Source organism: Vanellus vanellus (genome assembly GCF_965231255.1).
Source record: "Vanellus vanellus genome assembly, chromosome: 1".
Lineage (NCBI taxonomy): Eukaryota > Metazoa > Chordata > Aves > Charadriiformes > Charadriidae > Vanellus > Vanellus vanellus.
The window spans coordinates 7,682,299-7,697,118 of record NC_138905.1 but is presented as its reverse complement, the minus strand read 5'-3'; the positions used below and the strand labels follow the sequence as shown (position 1 = coordinate 7,697,118).

Genomic DNA, 14,820 nt, shown 5'->3' with positions numbered 1-14,820 from the left:
CAAAATATAGATTTACCTCATTCATGGGGCTTCGTTGATGTCTGTAGGGTGGCAGGAGCCTGTTAGGTCCTTACTGCTGCTGCCTGGCCCAGTTCTCTTTGGTGGAAATTGCCGTCTTGGCAACTAAGTGCCAGGAGAGCAGAGAGCCATGTGCCAGCTAAAAGTCCGTCAGTGTGACTTTGGTGGCACTTGTTGAGCCAGGCTGAAGTACAGCGGGTGACTTCTGCGGGAGAGAAAGTGCTGTTCAGCCTCACAGTGGGCTGCCCGTGCAATTTGTGTTTCAGAATGGATGAGAACTACATCCTCCTGCCGCACGGAGTCAACTTCCAAGAGGCGATTTTCCCAGACACCCAGGAGAACAGAAGGATGTTTGCCAGCCTTTTCCAGTTTTCTAACTGCTCTCAGGCGCAGCATGTGTTGAGCTTCTCCAGTGACTGGGAGATTCAAGAGGACAACCGGGTAAGGGGTTTATTTGCACTCCGGTGCTTGTTTTCTGAGTGGGCACAGGCATTCCCATGTCGTTTGCAAACATATATATATGAATGCAGATCAGCCGCTCCCTGATTTTCCTGGTCCTTTGGCAGCATCATTGGCAAAGGAACACACTGGTGGGGAGATGTTAGACTCTGTTTTCAAAGCTGACCTCTGTGTTAGCTCTTCAACTTACCTGAGCAAAGCTCACTATCAACTTGTTCATGAGCAATAGGTTGGAAACCAGTATTGCTTGCGATCCTGTCCTGCTCCGACCAGGTTGTTCCTGGTTTTGCTGTCTGCAGACCCCATAATTTATCTTCAGCTGAAATGTTTAGGAGCAGAGCTTTGCTTTTCTACTTCTGTGTTCATCTTCATGTAGCGAGAGCGGTGCCTGGACCACAACAGGCTGTAAGGGATTATTCTTGCCTAACTCCACACAACAGCATAAACTTCTACTTCAGAACTAATCACCCCAAGCTGTCTTTGTAGCAGCTGGGGAAAAATAGGGTCTTGAGGGCACGGTTTGTCTGAGCGATGAGGGCAACGTTCGTCTGAGCGACGCCGGCACCTACTTCTGAACAAGCTGAATGAAATGCCTCTTTCTCCTCTCAAGGGAGGCCACAGCAAGTAGTTCACCCTCTAGACAATCCTCCCTTAAGAAACTACATTATTAGTATGGAAAGTCCAACGAAGTCCGTTGTTAGTGACTTCTGAGCCCTTTTATGGGGCTGTAGTGTGTGTAATAAATGAAGGATTTAAATAAATACTTCCTTGGCAGCAAGGAGCAACCTGCAGTTATGTGCGTGCATGTTCTGGATGTGCACATACATTTGCAAAAGCGGAACTCGGAGAGCTGTTTTAGTGCCAAACCTTGTTTTATGAGTCTGGTGGTTTCCACTGGTAGCCGAGAACGTTTTAAGTGTCTGTGGGTCAGGATGGACAGGACCTGTGTCATCGCTTGCGTCTTCTGTGGATTCATCTAAGGCACAATATTTGTGTACGGCAGCAGATGCACTAGTGGCTTGTTTGGGAGGTGGATGGAGGGAGCTCGGTAGCTGGCTGAGCCCTTTCCCTTCACCAGCTGGCCAGCCACCAGCGTACAAACTTTGAGCTGCTGCGTGGCCGTTTGGCCAGTGACACCCCCCCACCACCACCCTGCTCCTTGGGATGCCCCGTGGACGAGCGTTTTCCAACTGCTGATATTTTGGGGAGGGAGTGGGAAACGGTGACGTTCAAATATATATTTGGGGACAGCAGCAGGGATTGATACTTTAAAGAAAATCAATTATCTTACAATTAGATTGCAGAGCTGTAACCCTGCCTGGGCAAGAAGGCGTAAAGCTCTGGCCTCCTCCCCACCAGCCTGCGGGCTCCCCAGCGTCCCAAGCAACATATTTGGCAAGTAAAGGCACTGCCACTGCCAAATCCACCGATTTTGCTCCAGGGGAGCAAAGCGGCACTGGGGGACCACCAGATCCAGCTCTCAGTGTCTGCTCATGATGCCTCTGCACTGTTTATTTAGCCGCGCTGAGCTAAATGTAGGGGATCTCGATGGGTTGGTGCTGGTTTATGCCAGCGGTGAATCTCGCCGGTTAGCTTTAATGGAAATCACAAGGCAGAAACCCCCAGGGTAAGTTGGGGCAACCGAAAGAGTGTGTATCAAAAGTGCATTTCAGCTGTTGCGCTCTTTGAGCCCCTGCAGCTGTGAGCAGATTAGGGGGGGATTAGAGCTGCTGGTCGCACAGACCAGGGCTGGGGGGCTTTACATACTTCAACACCCACCCGTTGAGGGAATTAATTCAGCACGACTGATGGACACTTTGTCTCCTCATCGTAATGAAAAGTAAAAGCTTCCTCTGCACCGGTTAAAAATAGTTTGGGCTGACTGTGCTCCCATTCAGCTCCTGCATCTGTGTTTGCCCAGCCCCACGCTGGCTCCCGGCACCCGCGTGCCCCGGCCTGGGCAGGGGATGGTGTTTCTGGCTGCCACGGTATTAGGAATTTGTTCTCCAGCTCTTCCCGGTGCAGATGGATGTGTCCAGGCTGCAGCTCTTGTTAGCATTTTGCTCCTCTCTCTGCCTTGTCATGTCCAGTGGGGACTTCCCCAGTTGCCACCGCGTCTGCTTGCATCCCATCACAGTGCAAGCAATTTCCATTTCCGAATACGCTCGGCTGAGCGGTCCCGTGCTGGTTCCTGAGCCGAAAACTGTGGCGCGTACCAGCTTCGTGACACAGAAAGTGAGCATTGCACAGAGCATTATTGTTGAAACTTTTTGGGTAAGAGGTTCTTAGGGAGCCTGGGGACATCTGCAATGGTGTCAAGCTGTAAAGAATCTAGACAGAGAGAAAAGGGTCTTCTGATGAGGCTCACGCTGCTGTGATGAGTCAGAGGTCTCACTAGCTGCTGTGTACTGACATAAATTGCGAGTTAAAATCCATCACGGATGTTTTGTATAGTCGGAGGGAAGAGATGGAGATGCTGAGATCCTCAGAGCAGAAGGCAGCTGGGGAGAAGGTCTGGTGCCAGAAGCTATTAGCTAAGGTTCTGCCTCCAGGTCTTGGGACAGCTGTGTGCAGGGACAACTTGAAAAGCGGCTCTGTCAAAAAGCAGTGTGCCTAAGTAGGTTTGGAACAAAGGAGTGATGAAATCTGTTGTTTACAGCTGGATCCCGTATTCCAAAAGACTTTTTGAATCCCTGTATTTGCTCATGGCCCTGTGCCCTACTCTTGATCTATTTCTGGGGTGAACATTTTAAGGGAGGATTCGGTGCTGGAACCATGTGCAGTTGCGATGAATAATTTGTGTTTGAGGCTCTGGGGGGCTCAGCCAGAAGCGGAGAAAGCCCCGTGATGGGTGAATGGCTCTTACCTCATGTAACGCTGCTCCCAGCGAGAGGTCCCTTCTGCAAGGTGTGCCTCATCTGGCCACGGAGCGGGGAACTCGAAGGTGACCGCTGACATGCTGTCCTTCTGCTCGCCCTCTTCTCTCTGCAGTGCTCCTTGCTTCCAGGCAGCCTCGTCTGGGCTGTCCCAACGGGAGAAACAAGGAAAACCCCAACAGCTCCTTTTCCTCCTCCCAGAAAATGTGTCTGATGATGCAAAAGAAGGCAAAGGGATGCGCAGGAACTTCTTGATGCACTGGGATGGGATGCACAACCTGCCTTTTCCATCACGGGAAAAGCCTTTTAATTTTCGGAAAGCCCCATGGCGCACGGTGAAAGAAGGCCGCACCCAAGGCCCATCTCTTTAGGGATAATACGTTTGTCATCCTGGGCCCGCTGCTGTCACTGGAAGCTAATTCCAGCTGCATTTTTAAGCCCCTTGCAGTCTGGGCTGAGGGCCAGGCGCTGCTTTCCATAGTTTTCCAATAACCCCACAGTCTCATAAATTCACTCAGGTGTTTGTTCAGACCACTCTGGAGCGCAACGGTAGCTCCGGCTGCCATTTCTTTAGGCACTTGCATTTTGGCTTCCACGTTTGCAGAGGCAGTAATTAATTGGGCTCCTTCTTACAGCCCCTCAGAGGTGTTTGCAGACCTCCGGCTTTACTCCCTCTCACTGTCGCAGTGTTTTCCACAAGGCTGTTGCTAAAGCCCCCAGTTCCCACCAGGCTTGGGGTCGGAGCTGGGTTTGTGAGTGGCTGCAACTTCTTTCAGAGCAAGGGGCCCCTTCTTGCAGCACGTGGCCGGTACCTGGGTCCCAGCCTTGGCACAGTCCCAGAGCTGATGTTGGTGGAGATAATAACACGGGAACGCTCCTTTTCCCCCTTCGGAGTTACAGTTTTAGTCGATTCTTCCCACTCTCTGCCCCTGGGAGAAATGCAGTATTTGCCTATCCAAGGAATCTTGAAGTCACAGCAATTTCTTTTAATAAGGGGCTTTTATTAGAGAAAGGAACAATTAAGAAGTAATAAAAACCTAATTGAAATTCTTAAAAGCTCCATGGTTTCGCCCAGATGTCATGTCGACCCCTGCCTGAGGGAAGACCTGCAAACGTATCAAAGAGTTTGTGAAGTCTGACAGTCTCCTCCGCGGGCAGATCACCCCTGCCCCGGGAGACCCCCCCAGACACCTCTTTTCCTTTACCCCCTGCTTCCCCCCGCCCCCCTAAAATTGCTCACAAACCACTGGGTTCCGCTCTGTTATTCTCCGGTGCAGCCGGCGGTGCTGGTGTTTCATCATTGATGCTGTTAGGGAGCAGCCTCACAACCTTTTCTTGCTCAAAAGGAGTCCGAGGGGTCAGACTTATTTTGGGGGAGATGGGGATGAGCGTTCGGCGGTGCAGCCAGCATCCTCCTCCAGGGATGGAGAGGGGGAACGGGAAAATCCCGCAGGCCCAGACATCATCCATATGTGCTAATGCTTCTTTCTCACAGTTTTTCTTATGGCTAAGTACTAAATGACTTTTCTACACGCAGGGGCTTGATTTCTGCTTGCTCAAGCTGGGAGGTGGGAACCGTTGCTGTGGTTTGTCCCGCTCTCACAGTGCCTGCTGCTAAGCCTGGGGGGTGACAAAGTGGGTTGGGATTGAAACCCTGCCCCCCTGCAGAGTTTTACCATTTTCATGCGAATCTGGAGGCTCTCATTTCTCCTCTGACTTGGCCCTCTGCAGGGTTCTGTGTTCGGCGAGCTCGTCGCCTTGTCTGCACACGAGGGACCCGAGGTCTGGTGATAATAAGGTCTATAGAGGCGTCAAACAGCGTTTGTCATTATTTATTATTCAGAGGGGTTTTAACTCCTGGTTTTGTCAACAGGTTGATAGGGAAACGTGGTCGTTTGGCCTCCGTCCCAGCTTGCTGTGAGCGGCGGAGGTGCTGACGACCTGAGGCCGTGCGGTGCTTCTTTTACGGGGCACCTTTCTCCCCTTTTTTTCATGTGGGAGAGTTGCAAAATGACCCCGTGTGCACCGTAACGAGGGAATTAACAGCAGTGTGTCAAACCCACTGTGAGCAACTGCGAGAGCACTAGCACTGTGATAAAACCCACGGAAATGAAGGAGTCCAATAACTTCAATTAAGCCTGGCGAGATTGCGGGGGGAGATTATATCTTTTATTAAACCTCTCTCCCTGCATTGCCTCTCCTCCTCTCAAGCATGGGAGCCACAACCACGCTGTTACTTCGATTGATTTAGATGAACAGACTTGCCTTCTGACAGACCTCCGGAGATTTATCTGGGTAATAATAAAGCTTTTATGAGAGTAGTCAGTGTCCTAAATAAAAAGCAAGGTAATTAGTGGGTTAGCAGGGCAGTCTACAAATATGTGCTTAGCATCTTTGGACCTGGATCCTCTTCTCCGGTGGCACTTTGGCTGCCGTAACAACCCAATGACCTGAACACGACACCTGCAAAGCTTTAGAGCAGCTGGAAAGGGAACCGGATAAGAAAAGCAATGTAATTGCATAAATGGCCTTGCCATTATTATGCGAAGCAAAAATTAAATTAAATGGCATTCTTCCTCTGCGGAAGTAGAGGAAATAGTTTCAGAGCTATTTGTATTTTAGCAACAGCCGGGTGCATGAACTGGGAGCCACTGGGTCAGATCATTCCCTGAACCCATCTGTGGGCAGCAGTACATTTGCTCAGCAGTGGTCCCAGCCTGGCTCTTCCCTGATGCTCTCAACCAGGCTGATGGTAGCAGGTTTCGTTCAGTGACCCTTCACAGGACCACCAGGGCTTAAATCACAGAGAAATAGGAGCTTACACAAAAGCTCTTTGGGCTACCAGGGAAGGGCTTGTTCACATGACTTTTGTCGTGGGGACCTGTTTTGATGCATCTCCCCAGGCAACACACCTCTGGAGAGGGGACAAGAAGAAGGAAAGTTGGCATAGTTCCCATAATTTTTCCAGCCTCCCCAATTTTGAGTCTGAACAGTGATTAAATAGTATCATGGATGGGTACCTGCTGGAGAGATGCCTGCGGCATCTCCAGGGATTACCCGTGCTGCCCTGGATGCAGGGACCAGAGCTCTTCCTGCTGGGGCTGATGCTGAAGGTGACTCTACTACATGAATCATGCGAAGCCTGGCCACTAGAAAAAATAGCTGATAACTGTAATGGATTTCAGCTGAAATTTTATCCACAGTATCCACCGAGATAAAATGAAAAAGCAGTTTGGTTTTTCTCTTTTAAAAGTTAAGCACTTCTCTGGAGGAGTTCCCTCCCTTCTCTGAGTGTCGGGAGAGGAATTGTAGAACTGGAAAACACCCATTGTGGAGTCCAGAGCCAGCAGTTTTAGGGGAAGGACTGGTCTGGAAAAGAGCAGGCAGCAGCCTGGCTTGGTTAAGACAGTTTTCTCTAATTCCCATGTACTGTCCTTTTGTGTTTGCTTGTGGCATGAACTGCATAAAGGATCCTCCCTTCTCTGGTCCTAAGTCACCAGGGAGATAGAAAATATTCTCAGTTCAAAACACTGCTACGTGGCAAGGGCAGGGCATAAAGATCTCAAAATAGATGAAGGTAAGGTCCAATATCTAGAGGTTTGAAAATCTTGTTTTAGATTCAGTTTCTTCCTGGTAGCATGATAGAGAGCGTACGTCACTTCTGGGTTGTTCTAATAGTGATTTGCAGCGCTTTTGTTTTCCTCCCAGAAATCCATCCAGAGTGTACCCCCTCCCTACAATCTGTGTTTAATTTGAATACATGTCAGCAATATTAGATGAAATGGAGAACTGCTGACAAGTGTCTGGGATGAAGGGAGACCACGAGACAGTTGATACATTTGGGTAACATCCCCAAGAGTCTTTTGGCATAGAAATGGCATTGACTCGTTTCCAAATCTTCCCACCCAGGCTGTGGTAGGGGACTCTTAGAGGTCTGATTGGCACCTCCCTATCAGTTTTCTGTCTTCCCACATGCACACAGGCTGCTAAAATACAGAATAAAAGATCACGGAGGAGTTCAAAATAGTCTTATCCGTGGGACGTTTCCAATGCATATGGTATTTCTTATATTTATAGCACCCAGAAGGTGTTCTGAGGGTTTCCCAGGGGAAAAATGGGGAAATTTCTCTGTTTTTAGGGTGTCTCTTAGAGGCACCTTATTTCTGTATCAGGAGTCAGGTTGGCTGACTGCCATATACAACGCAAGAGGGTTGACCTGAGGTAGCATGGGAGCCTTGAATTTGATGTCAATTGTGAACAGTCTGAATTCGGGGTTGAATAAGGAGTTTTTCCCCACCCACCTGAACTCTTGTCCCCACTGGCAGCTGTGACCAGTGGGGAGCTGCCAAGCTGCCAGTTTGTGCCCTCCTGGTACCAAGGTGGGTGCAGGACGAGGTGAGAGGAGTCCCAAATTGATGTCCCAGCTCCTGGTGAACGAGTGTGGACCAACTTGCTCCCTATCAAGCAACGCAGATTACTCCAGAGCACAGCTCTCTCTGACTATACCTAAGGTACATCCAAGTACACAATATCCTTAAAAATATCCAGTTTCCAGCCTGCTGAGCAAGGAAATGCCTAGACAGCCATGGGGGTGTGTGTATGTACATGGCTGCTTCCTCTGAAGGGCAAAGCAGCAGTCCTTCCAGGAATTGGCAATGAATGAAGACCCACATGACTCCACACTGCTTTTAATTACTGAGAGCCACACCTTAAAGAAGTTCTGCCAAATGCACTAAATCATTCCGGGTTTCATGGCATGAGACTATCTACTGCTGTTCATGAACTTGGTGGTGAGCAGGCATCCGACCCTGGCCCCAGGACACCTTTTCGACTCTCCATCTGGCTTCTTCCACCACCACAGAGGTGAGAAACTACTGGTGGCCACAGAGGTGGTTGGCAGTTTTAGATTGAGCTCTGCACATTGAGAGACACAAAGATGGAGTTGAAGGGACCCTGTTGTCCCTCCTGTGTTTCAGATCCAAGGCTGCCTGGAGGGGTGCTGTACCCTTGGGGTTTCCAGCCCAGAGGTAGTTGAAAGACCTGCAGTGGTGCTGCTGAGCACCAATCCTGCCGCAGTGCTCGCTTAGCTGGACAAAGAGTTTTTTTGCAAGCCCCCAACTGCTGACTTTTAGCCAAGGGCTGAAGCAGTGTGTTTCCCTGTCATGTTAGAAAGATGCAGCTACCTGGCCAGGGCTAACTCCATAGTGTGCAGCACAGGTGGGATGTTGCTGCTGTTGTCTCAGGGTAGGTAAGAGATGGGACTTTCCCTGAGCCAGGCATATTCCCTCTCTGTTAGCATAGAGGTGGCTGAGGTGGGAGATACCTCTCTCCGGAGAGGGCAGTGTAAAGTTTGAAGCTACCTTCGTGAGCGTACACATGTGAAGGTGGGCTGGGAATCACAGCACTGTAACAAGAGGCGGACCTCTCATCCATACCTGCTGGAGGTGACACTGTCATGGGAAAAGCAGCAATATGAAGACATGAGGAGGCCAAGGCTGACTTTGGTCCCTTGTCTCCTTCCTTGTGTGTGAGGGGCTCGGTGATTCCTCTGCTTTTTTGCCCTGCTCTCCCTTTCATGTCCTTCCCAATATGGGGAAGTGAGGGACGGCATCCCACTGCACGTAGACTGGGAAGGGTGAAAGCACTGGTCAGCGAGGGAGGCAGCTGGTGGGGACCTGGGCGGTCACTGGAACCGGGAATTAAAGAGGTGCAGGGCAACACATGCTTGAAAGTGGTTGTGTTCATGGCCAAATCACCTTCCTTGACATGGATTCCTGTACTCAAGGTGCTCCCCCGGGTATCTGGGACCTGGTATCCAAGGAGGAGGGTTGAGGCTGGTGTTCCTGTAAGGTGGACATATTATTTTACTAACCCGAGGCAAAACGAAATATGCAGTCCAAAGAAGCAGATCACAGGTGTTTTTTTTTGATCCAGTCATGCTTATTATTCATACTTGTCCCATGATTTTTCAAACTTAGAAAGTGGAGGTACTTTATTTAGTCTGAGAGCTACTGGAAGGTGCTCAGATAAGTCTCCTGGCACCCCACTCACAGTAACCCACTGGGATTATTTCAGTGCTTTTGGTTGGACTGGAAACAGGAGGGAGAAGCAAACATCTGAGTTAGGTGCATCCGATTCTTCACCTGCTTGGATTCTCTGAGACCTTGGTTTGGGCTGGCCGTTTTGGGGAATACATTCAGAGTGAGTCTCAGGAAAGTTTGCTGGGCAGCCAAAATGAATGAGGGGGATCCCCAAATTCCGTGTTGTTCAGACCAATTGTGGGAGCCACCAAGCCCTTCTGGAAATCTGCGAGTCTGTAGATGTGTTTGATGTTTTTGTCTGTGTAAATCCATGCTTCATGTTGGTGAGCAGTTGGGAAGGTTGATTCATATGGACCAAGAGTCCTGGGCCAGGGTCTGTCCTTGATGCACACACTGCTCCTACAGGTACTGTGCGCAGAGCTGGTCTTTGGTTTAGTTGTTGGCCTTGGTCAACCTTGAATCCAGGGAAAAGTCTTTTCTTTCCACTTCTCTCTCTCTCTCCTGACCCACCTGTGAGATAGATACAGAAAAAGATGGAGCAGAACATTTATTAAAATCAACAGACACCAAAATCCAGCTGGCAGACGGGACACCTGTAATGCTGCCTGTAACCGGATCAGCCATTGCGGCTTGAAGGGAGATGGGATCTTTCAATTTGGGACATATTTTCTCCCAGCCCATGCATTTTGATGTTTATTTTCGCAAACGGCAGAGCCAAGTTGGCTCTGAGGCAGCGGTAGCTCGAATCCCTAATGGAAGCTGCAGACGGAGCCTTTTAAAGCCCGTCCTGCCTCCGCCAGCCAAGCGCTGTTCCAAATTCCCCCGGAGAAGTGTCCTTGCCCCGTTGTGCTGGGCCAGGAGCAGCCACGCGGTGCCAGGCTTGGCTTTGCCACCGGCGCTGGGAGCACGCAGCCCCTCGCAGCAGCTAATGCGAAGTGACAAACCAGAGCGGCCGGTTTGGGGGGACTGGGAGTATGAGGTTTCAGTGTGACCAATTGCAGCTGGTTGCTGCTCAAATCCTTGCAGGTGCCTCTGGCAGCTGACGTAGTGACTACCTCCTTTTGCTGCCCCAATTTGCGGGGTTTTTTTTGGAAGAACGCTGCTACAACTGTTAGTCCAGTTATCTGTAAAATGAATGACGCTAGGGAAAAATATACTGAAGGAGGAGCAAGTTTCCATGACACTGTGTAATGCAAAGGGGAAATAATACCGCTAGAAAGCCAGGTGTGAATTTCTGCCCAAAAACCTTAAGAGCAAGCAAGCAAAAAAATATTTCCTGAGATCTGAAAGCACTTAATGGACTTGTTCTGCAGTATTTTTGCATTTCCTAGAGCAGTGGGGAACCAGTAGAAGTACTAGCTACTGCAAGGGGGAATGTCAATGCAGTGGTTTATATTGAGACAAGACGTGGGAGTGGAGTGCAAGCTAGTACTTAGATGCCGTCATCCTCAAACTGACTCACCTTCATCACCATGCAGGGGTTGCAGGAGGACTATTCCCATTGTGTGGATGGTAAAAGGGAGGCAGGCTTGTTAGGGTCTGTATCCCAGTCCAGTGGAGACAATTCTCTTTGACCCAGAATTTATCCCCACTGGGATTAGAAACAACTGTCTGAACATTTTTTCCGTTTGTAAACTTCTTTGTCTAAACCCTGTGCCCTTCCTGTTCCCCCTCCGTGTCTTCCAGCCCCGTTGCACAGCCAGCGCCATACTTTGAGTAAGGAGTTGCGTTCAGATGGGGGACACACGAGCAGCTGGGGTTTGGTTTTTTGTTCAAACCAAAGCACATTGGTGGTACGGAGCCTGGCTTCCTTCTTCAGGTGGACGGTGACGCGTGTCTTCTTTGTTGCCTCAAAAGGCAGTGAGTTTATCACCTCCATTTGTCTTCACTGTAAACCCATTTCAGAGCACGTTCATTTGTTTGGCTTTCTTTTCTGTCTTTCCAGAGCCTTTAGACAGGGTCTGAACACAATTTTGTTCTTCTGGGTGTTTTTGGTTATATTTTTTATTGTGGAAAAAATTCAGTTAGTTGCATAACTGGATGGTAGTTGGGGAGAGAAAGGAAGGAAAGTCAAAGTGGAGGAACAAGTTGTACTGATGTTGGCTGAGGAGAGGAACAGAAATTCAGATGCTGTAAGTCCTCATTTCCACTACACAGGTAAAGAAGTCCCATTTCAGAGCCACAGCCCCTCGAAATCCTCCATTTTGTTGCAGGGCAGGAAAGCTCTTTTCCACCTTAAAAGCATCGTCTTGGGGTGTGGAAGAGGAGGGGGCTTAGCCACAGGGGCCGTGGGGGAGATCTGCCAGAGGCCAGCCCACACTTTAAAATAGCTCTGAGGTCTCAAATGGGTGGGAGAGAGTTTATTCATGGTCTATAAAAGATGCCATAAAATGAGAATCTGTGTATGTGGCTTATCTGTGGGAAGGAAACAGGCAGCTTATTCTTGGTCTGTAAGTACCTCTGCTGGGGAGGTATCTGTAAGTAGAGTCAAAGAAAATAAGTAAATGAGGGAAAATTTAAAAAAAAAAACCATGGAAATAGGAAATAGTCCACTGAAACATGTAGCCAACCGATGTGTTGAAATCTCCATCATTTACAAGGCTTGGGTGAAACTGGGAGATTGCAGTGGGTCTCTTAGTCAGAAGAAGACAGTCTCCTTTTGCTGCCTGCCTCTGGACAAAGATCCATTGCACAGGTTATGACATGGCTCTGGGAGGGACTATACAGAGTTTCAAAATGCTCTGTCCGTGTCCACTTCTTACTCCTCAAACTGGATGGCTGCGGCGACAGTAGTGACTTGCTCCCTCTGGAGAGGGTTTAGATCCCCCACGCTGTGGCTGAGCAGCTCCAGGAGGTAGCAGATACCATCCAAAGCCCACCTCCATCAGCTGGATTTGAAAAGACAACCTGAAGGTGAATTTTTCTAAAAATCACTTGCAAGTTCCCCGAGCTCTTCAGACGACTACAGCCATGCTGGACATGAATGCTGATGTTGGGAAGAGCCCATGGACTGGAAACAAAGTTTTAAGAAGACACCAGGGAAGGGCTGTTACTGCCGTCAGTGATTGGGTTTCTGCCCTTTTACGTGTTTTAGGCTCAGGCACACTTTGTCTGAGTTCAGTGAACACTTCATGATCTGTCCCTTGAAATCTTAATTGAGCCTGTGTTTTCTCGAGTCTCGATTTCAAAGGGCAGGGGAACGAATGTGATTCTTGGTTCTTTTCCCAAAGGTGCGAAATTATAGATTAAATGTATCCTGGAAATAATATTTTATGTTCAAATCTTTCCCGCTGCAATAAAAATGACTCAAAACCACATCCAGTGACAAAACCCTCCTATATTTAACCCATGTCTCGAAGCAGCTGAAATACTGACGGGAAATGTCCTGGCGCTTCCAAGTCAGTGGCACTCTGGAGCTGCTGGAACACATCCCGCTCCTTACGGACAGTCATCGCTCCAGAAACACGTTGCAGATATTGAGGATGTGAAGGAGTAGGCTCCTTCCATCACAGTGGTAGGACAGAGAAGGGCTAAAAACAAAATTCCAGACTGGAGGCATCCCTGAGGCGTTTGCCTGCCTGTTCTGCGTCTGGACTTCAGGATAGACCTCTGGTTCCAGCTCATTGTCAGAAATGTCTGAAACGGGAGAACCCCCGTGGTCGCTGCTAATGAAGTGGTGTTTATCACGCTCCGGTAATTGCATTTGCTATGGTATTTACAACATTTCCTATGTTTTGAAACGGAGAGATCTCAGGCTTGCCCAGGGCTAATTGTGTACTCTAACCTGCTGCTAAGCCCACATGTATCTTTAAACATTAACATACACATTGGCGGTGTCCAGGGTGGATCTCAACCCCGCAACTACTGAGCTGGGAACATGACTACTGCGGTGTTAATGTTTGCTCTCAGGGGCAGTATATTGTCCCTTCCTTCACAGATCCTAGGGAATTTTCTTTTTCTTTCTTTTTCTTTCAATTTCTTTCATTTTCTTTTTTCTTTTGTTTTCTTTCATCTTTTCTTTTCTTTTCTTTTCTTTTCTTTTCTTTTCTTTTCTTTTCTTTTCTTTTCTTTTCTTTTCTTTTCTTTTCTTTTCTTTTCTTTTCTTTTCTTTTCTTTTCTTTTCTTTTCTTTTCTTTTCTTTTCTTTTCTTTTCTTTTCCTTTTCTTTTCTTTCCTTTTTTTTTTCATGGAGGCAGTGGTACAGGCAAACAATGGATGGAGGGAGGGGAGGCAGGTTCTCTAGCTACATGAGGATTCAGGGCTATTTGGGAGTCCAAGAGCAGAACAGAGGTTGTTGCAAACTTGTCCTGTGCTTTCAGCAAGAGGTTCATCTCTGTCTACCCTAGGAGGTCACCAAGCAGATGTTCAAATGTGGTATTCTACTCAACGTCTTAGAAATGTGCTTTCAGTTAGTTTAACATGGCTTTTTCTAATAAGGGAAACCACTAAAAGAAAAAAAAATAGTTTTTCCTTTTTCCAGCCCTCAAGCCCAGAAAGTTAAGAGATGAAGCGGGCTGGGTGTCACTGGCAGTTCGACCCCTGGGTGGGAATCAGCAGACTGGAATACCTACCTTATGGGAGCAATTCAGCTGCCTGAATTAGGTGCCTGTTACCATTTGAGATGCCAAAGGGGATTGGAGAGATAGGGCACAAGACCAGGAACAGCAGGAAACCTGCTGTACGTCACTGAAACATCACTTTCTCCAACGGCAGCTGGGGAAGGCATTTCAGGTGGCACTAGGTGTCACAGGGTGGGCAACTGAATCATGCTTCTAGGCAGTGCAAAGAGAAGAGGATAGAGAGCAATTCAGCTGACCAAACAAAGACGTGTGCTTTAGGACAAGCTGAGCAGTCATCCATAGTCCTCTGCAGATGTCTTAGGCACACTAAGGTGTCCAAAAAGGAGCTAGACACCTTGACTGGGCTTTAGATCTCCACTGACTTCCGAATACTCAAGACACCGATCTTTATAGATAACTACTTGTTGACATCTGAATTGGTGTCTTAGTCTGTGAGCTGAAATCGATCCCATGTTTTACTGAGCTTTTTACTTGTGAGAATTGCCAACAGAAATACTGCTTACAGAAATGCTTGAGAGAACAGAGCTACGGGATACCAGCGTTGTGTCCTCTGCTTTGCAGCGCTACTGCTTTCTCTGTGCATAAATTGATATTGAAGTGACAGGTTAATGAACGTGCACCTTGTGGCACATAAAACATGGTATGGGCTCACATGAGTCCTAAGTGAAAAGGCTCCACCAAAAACCCATGTAAGAAGCAATTGGTGTCTTTCTCCTAGAGGTAAAGGGTATTTCTGGTTCTGAGGTCCAGATCTTCAGTGCCATGGCTGCAAGACCTTCCTGTGTAGTTAGGGGAGCATCCTCTGTCATATCAGAGTATGGTGAGAAGGCAGATGTTTGAGTCCTAA

At 48.4% G+C, this 14,820-nt stretch overlaps 1 protein-coding gene across 1 annotated transcript in view; it reads left to right on the top strand.

The window, feature by feature from the left end:
• Positions 1 to 14,820, top strand: part of CCDC3 (coiled-coil domain containing 3) — a gene marked incomplete at its 5' end in the record, with an annotated part of 42,244 nt that overhangs the window by 1,124 nt on the left and 26,300 nt on the right. The window contains one exon of the mRNA XM_082498765.1: positions 285 to 459. Within this exon, the coding sequence (XP_082354891.1) occupies positions 285 to 459 (175 nt within the window). The remainder of the gene's footprint in view (positions 1 to 284; positions 460 to 14,820) is intronic.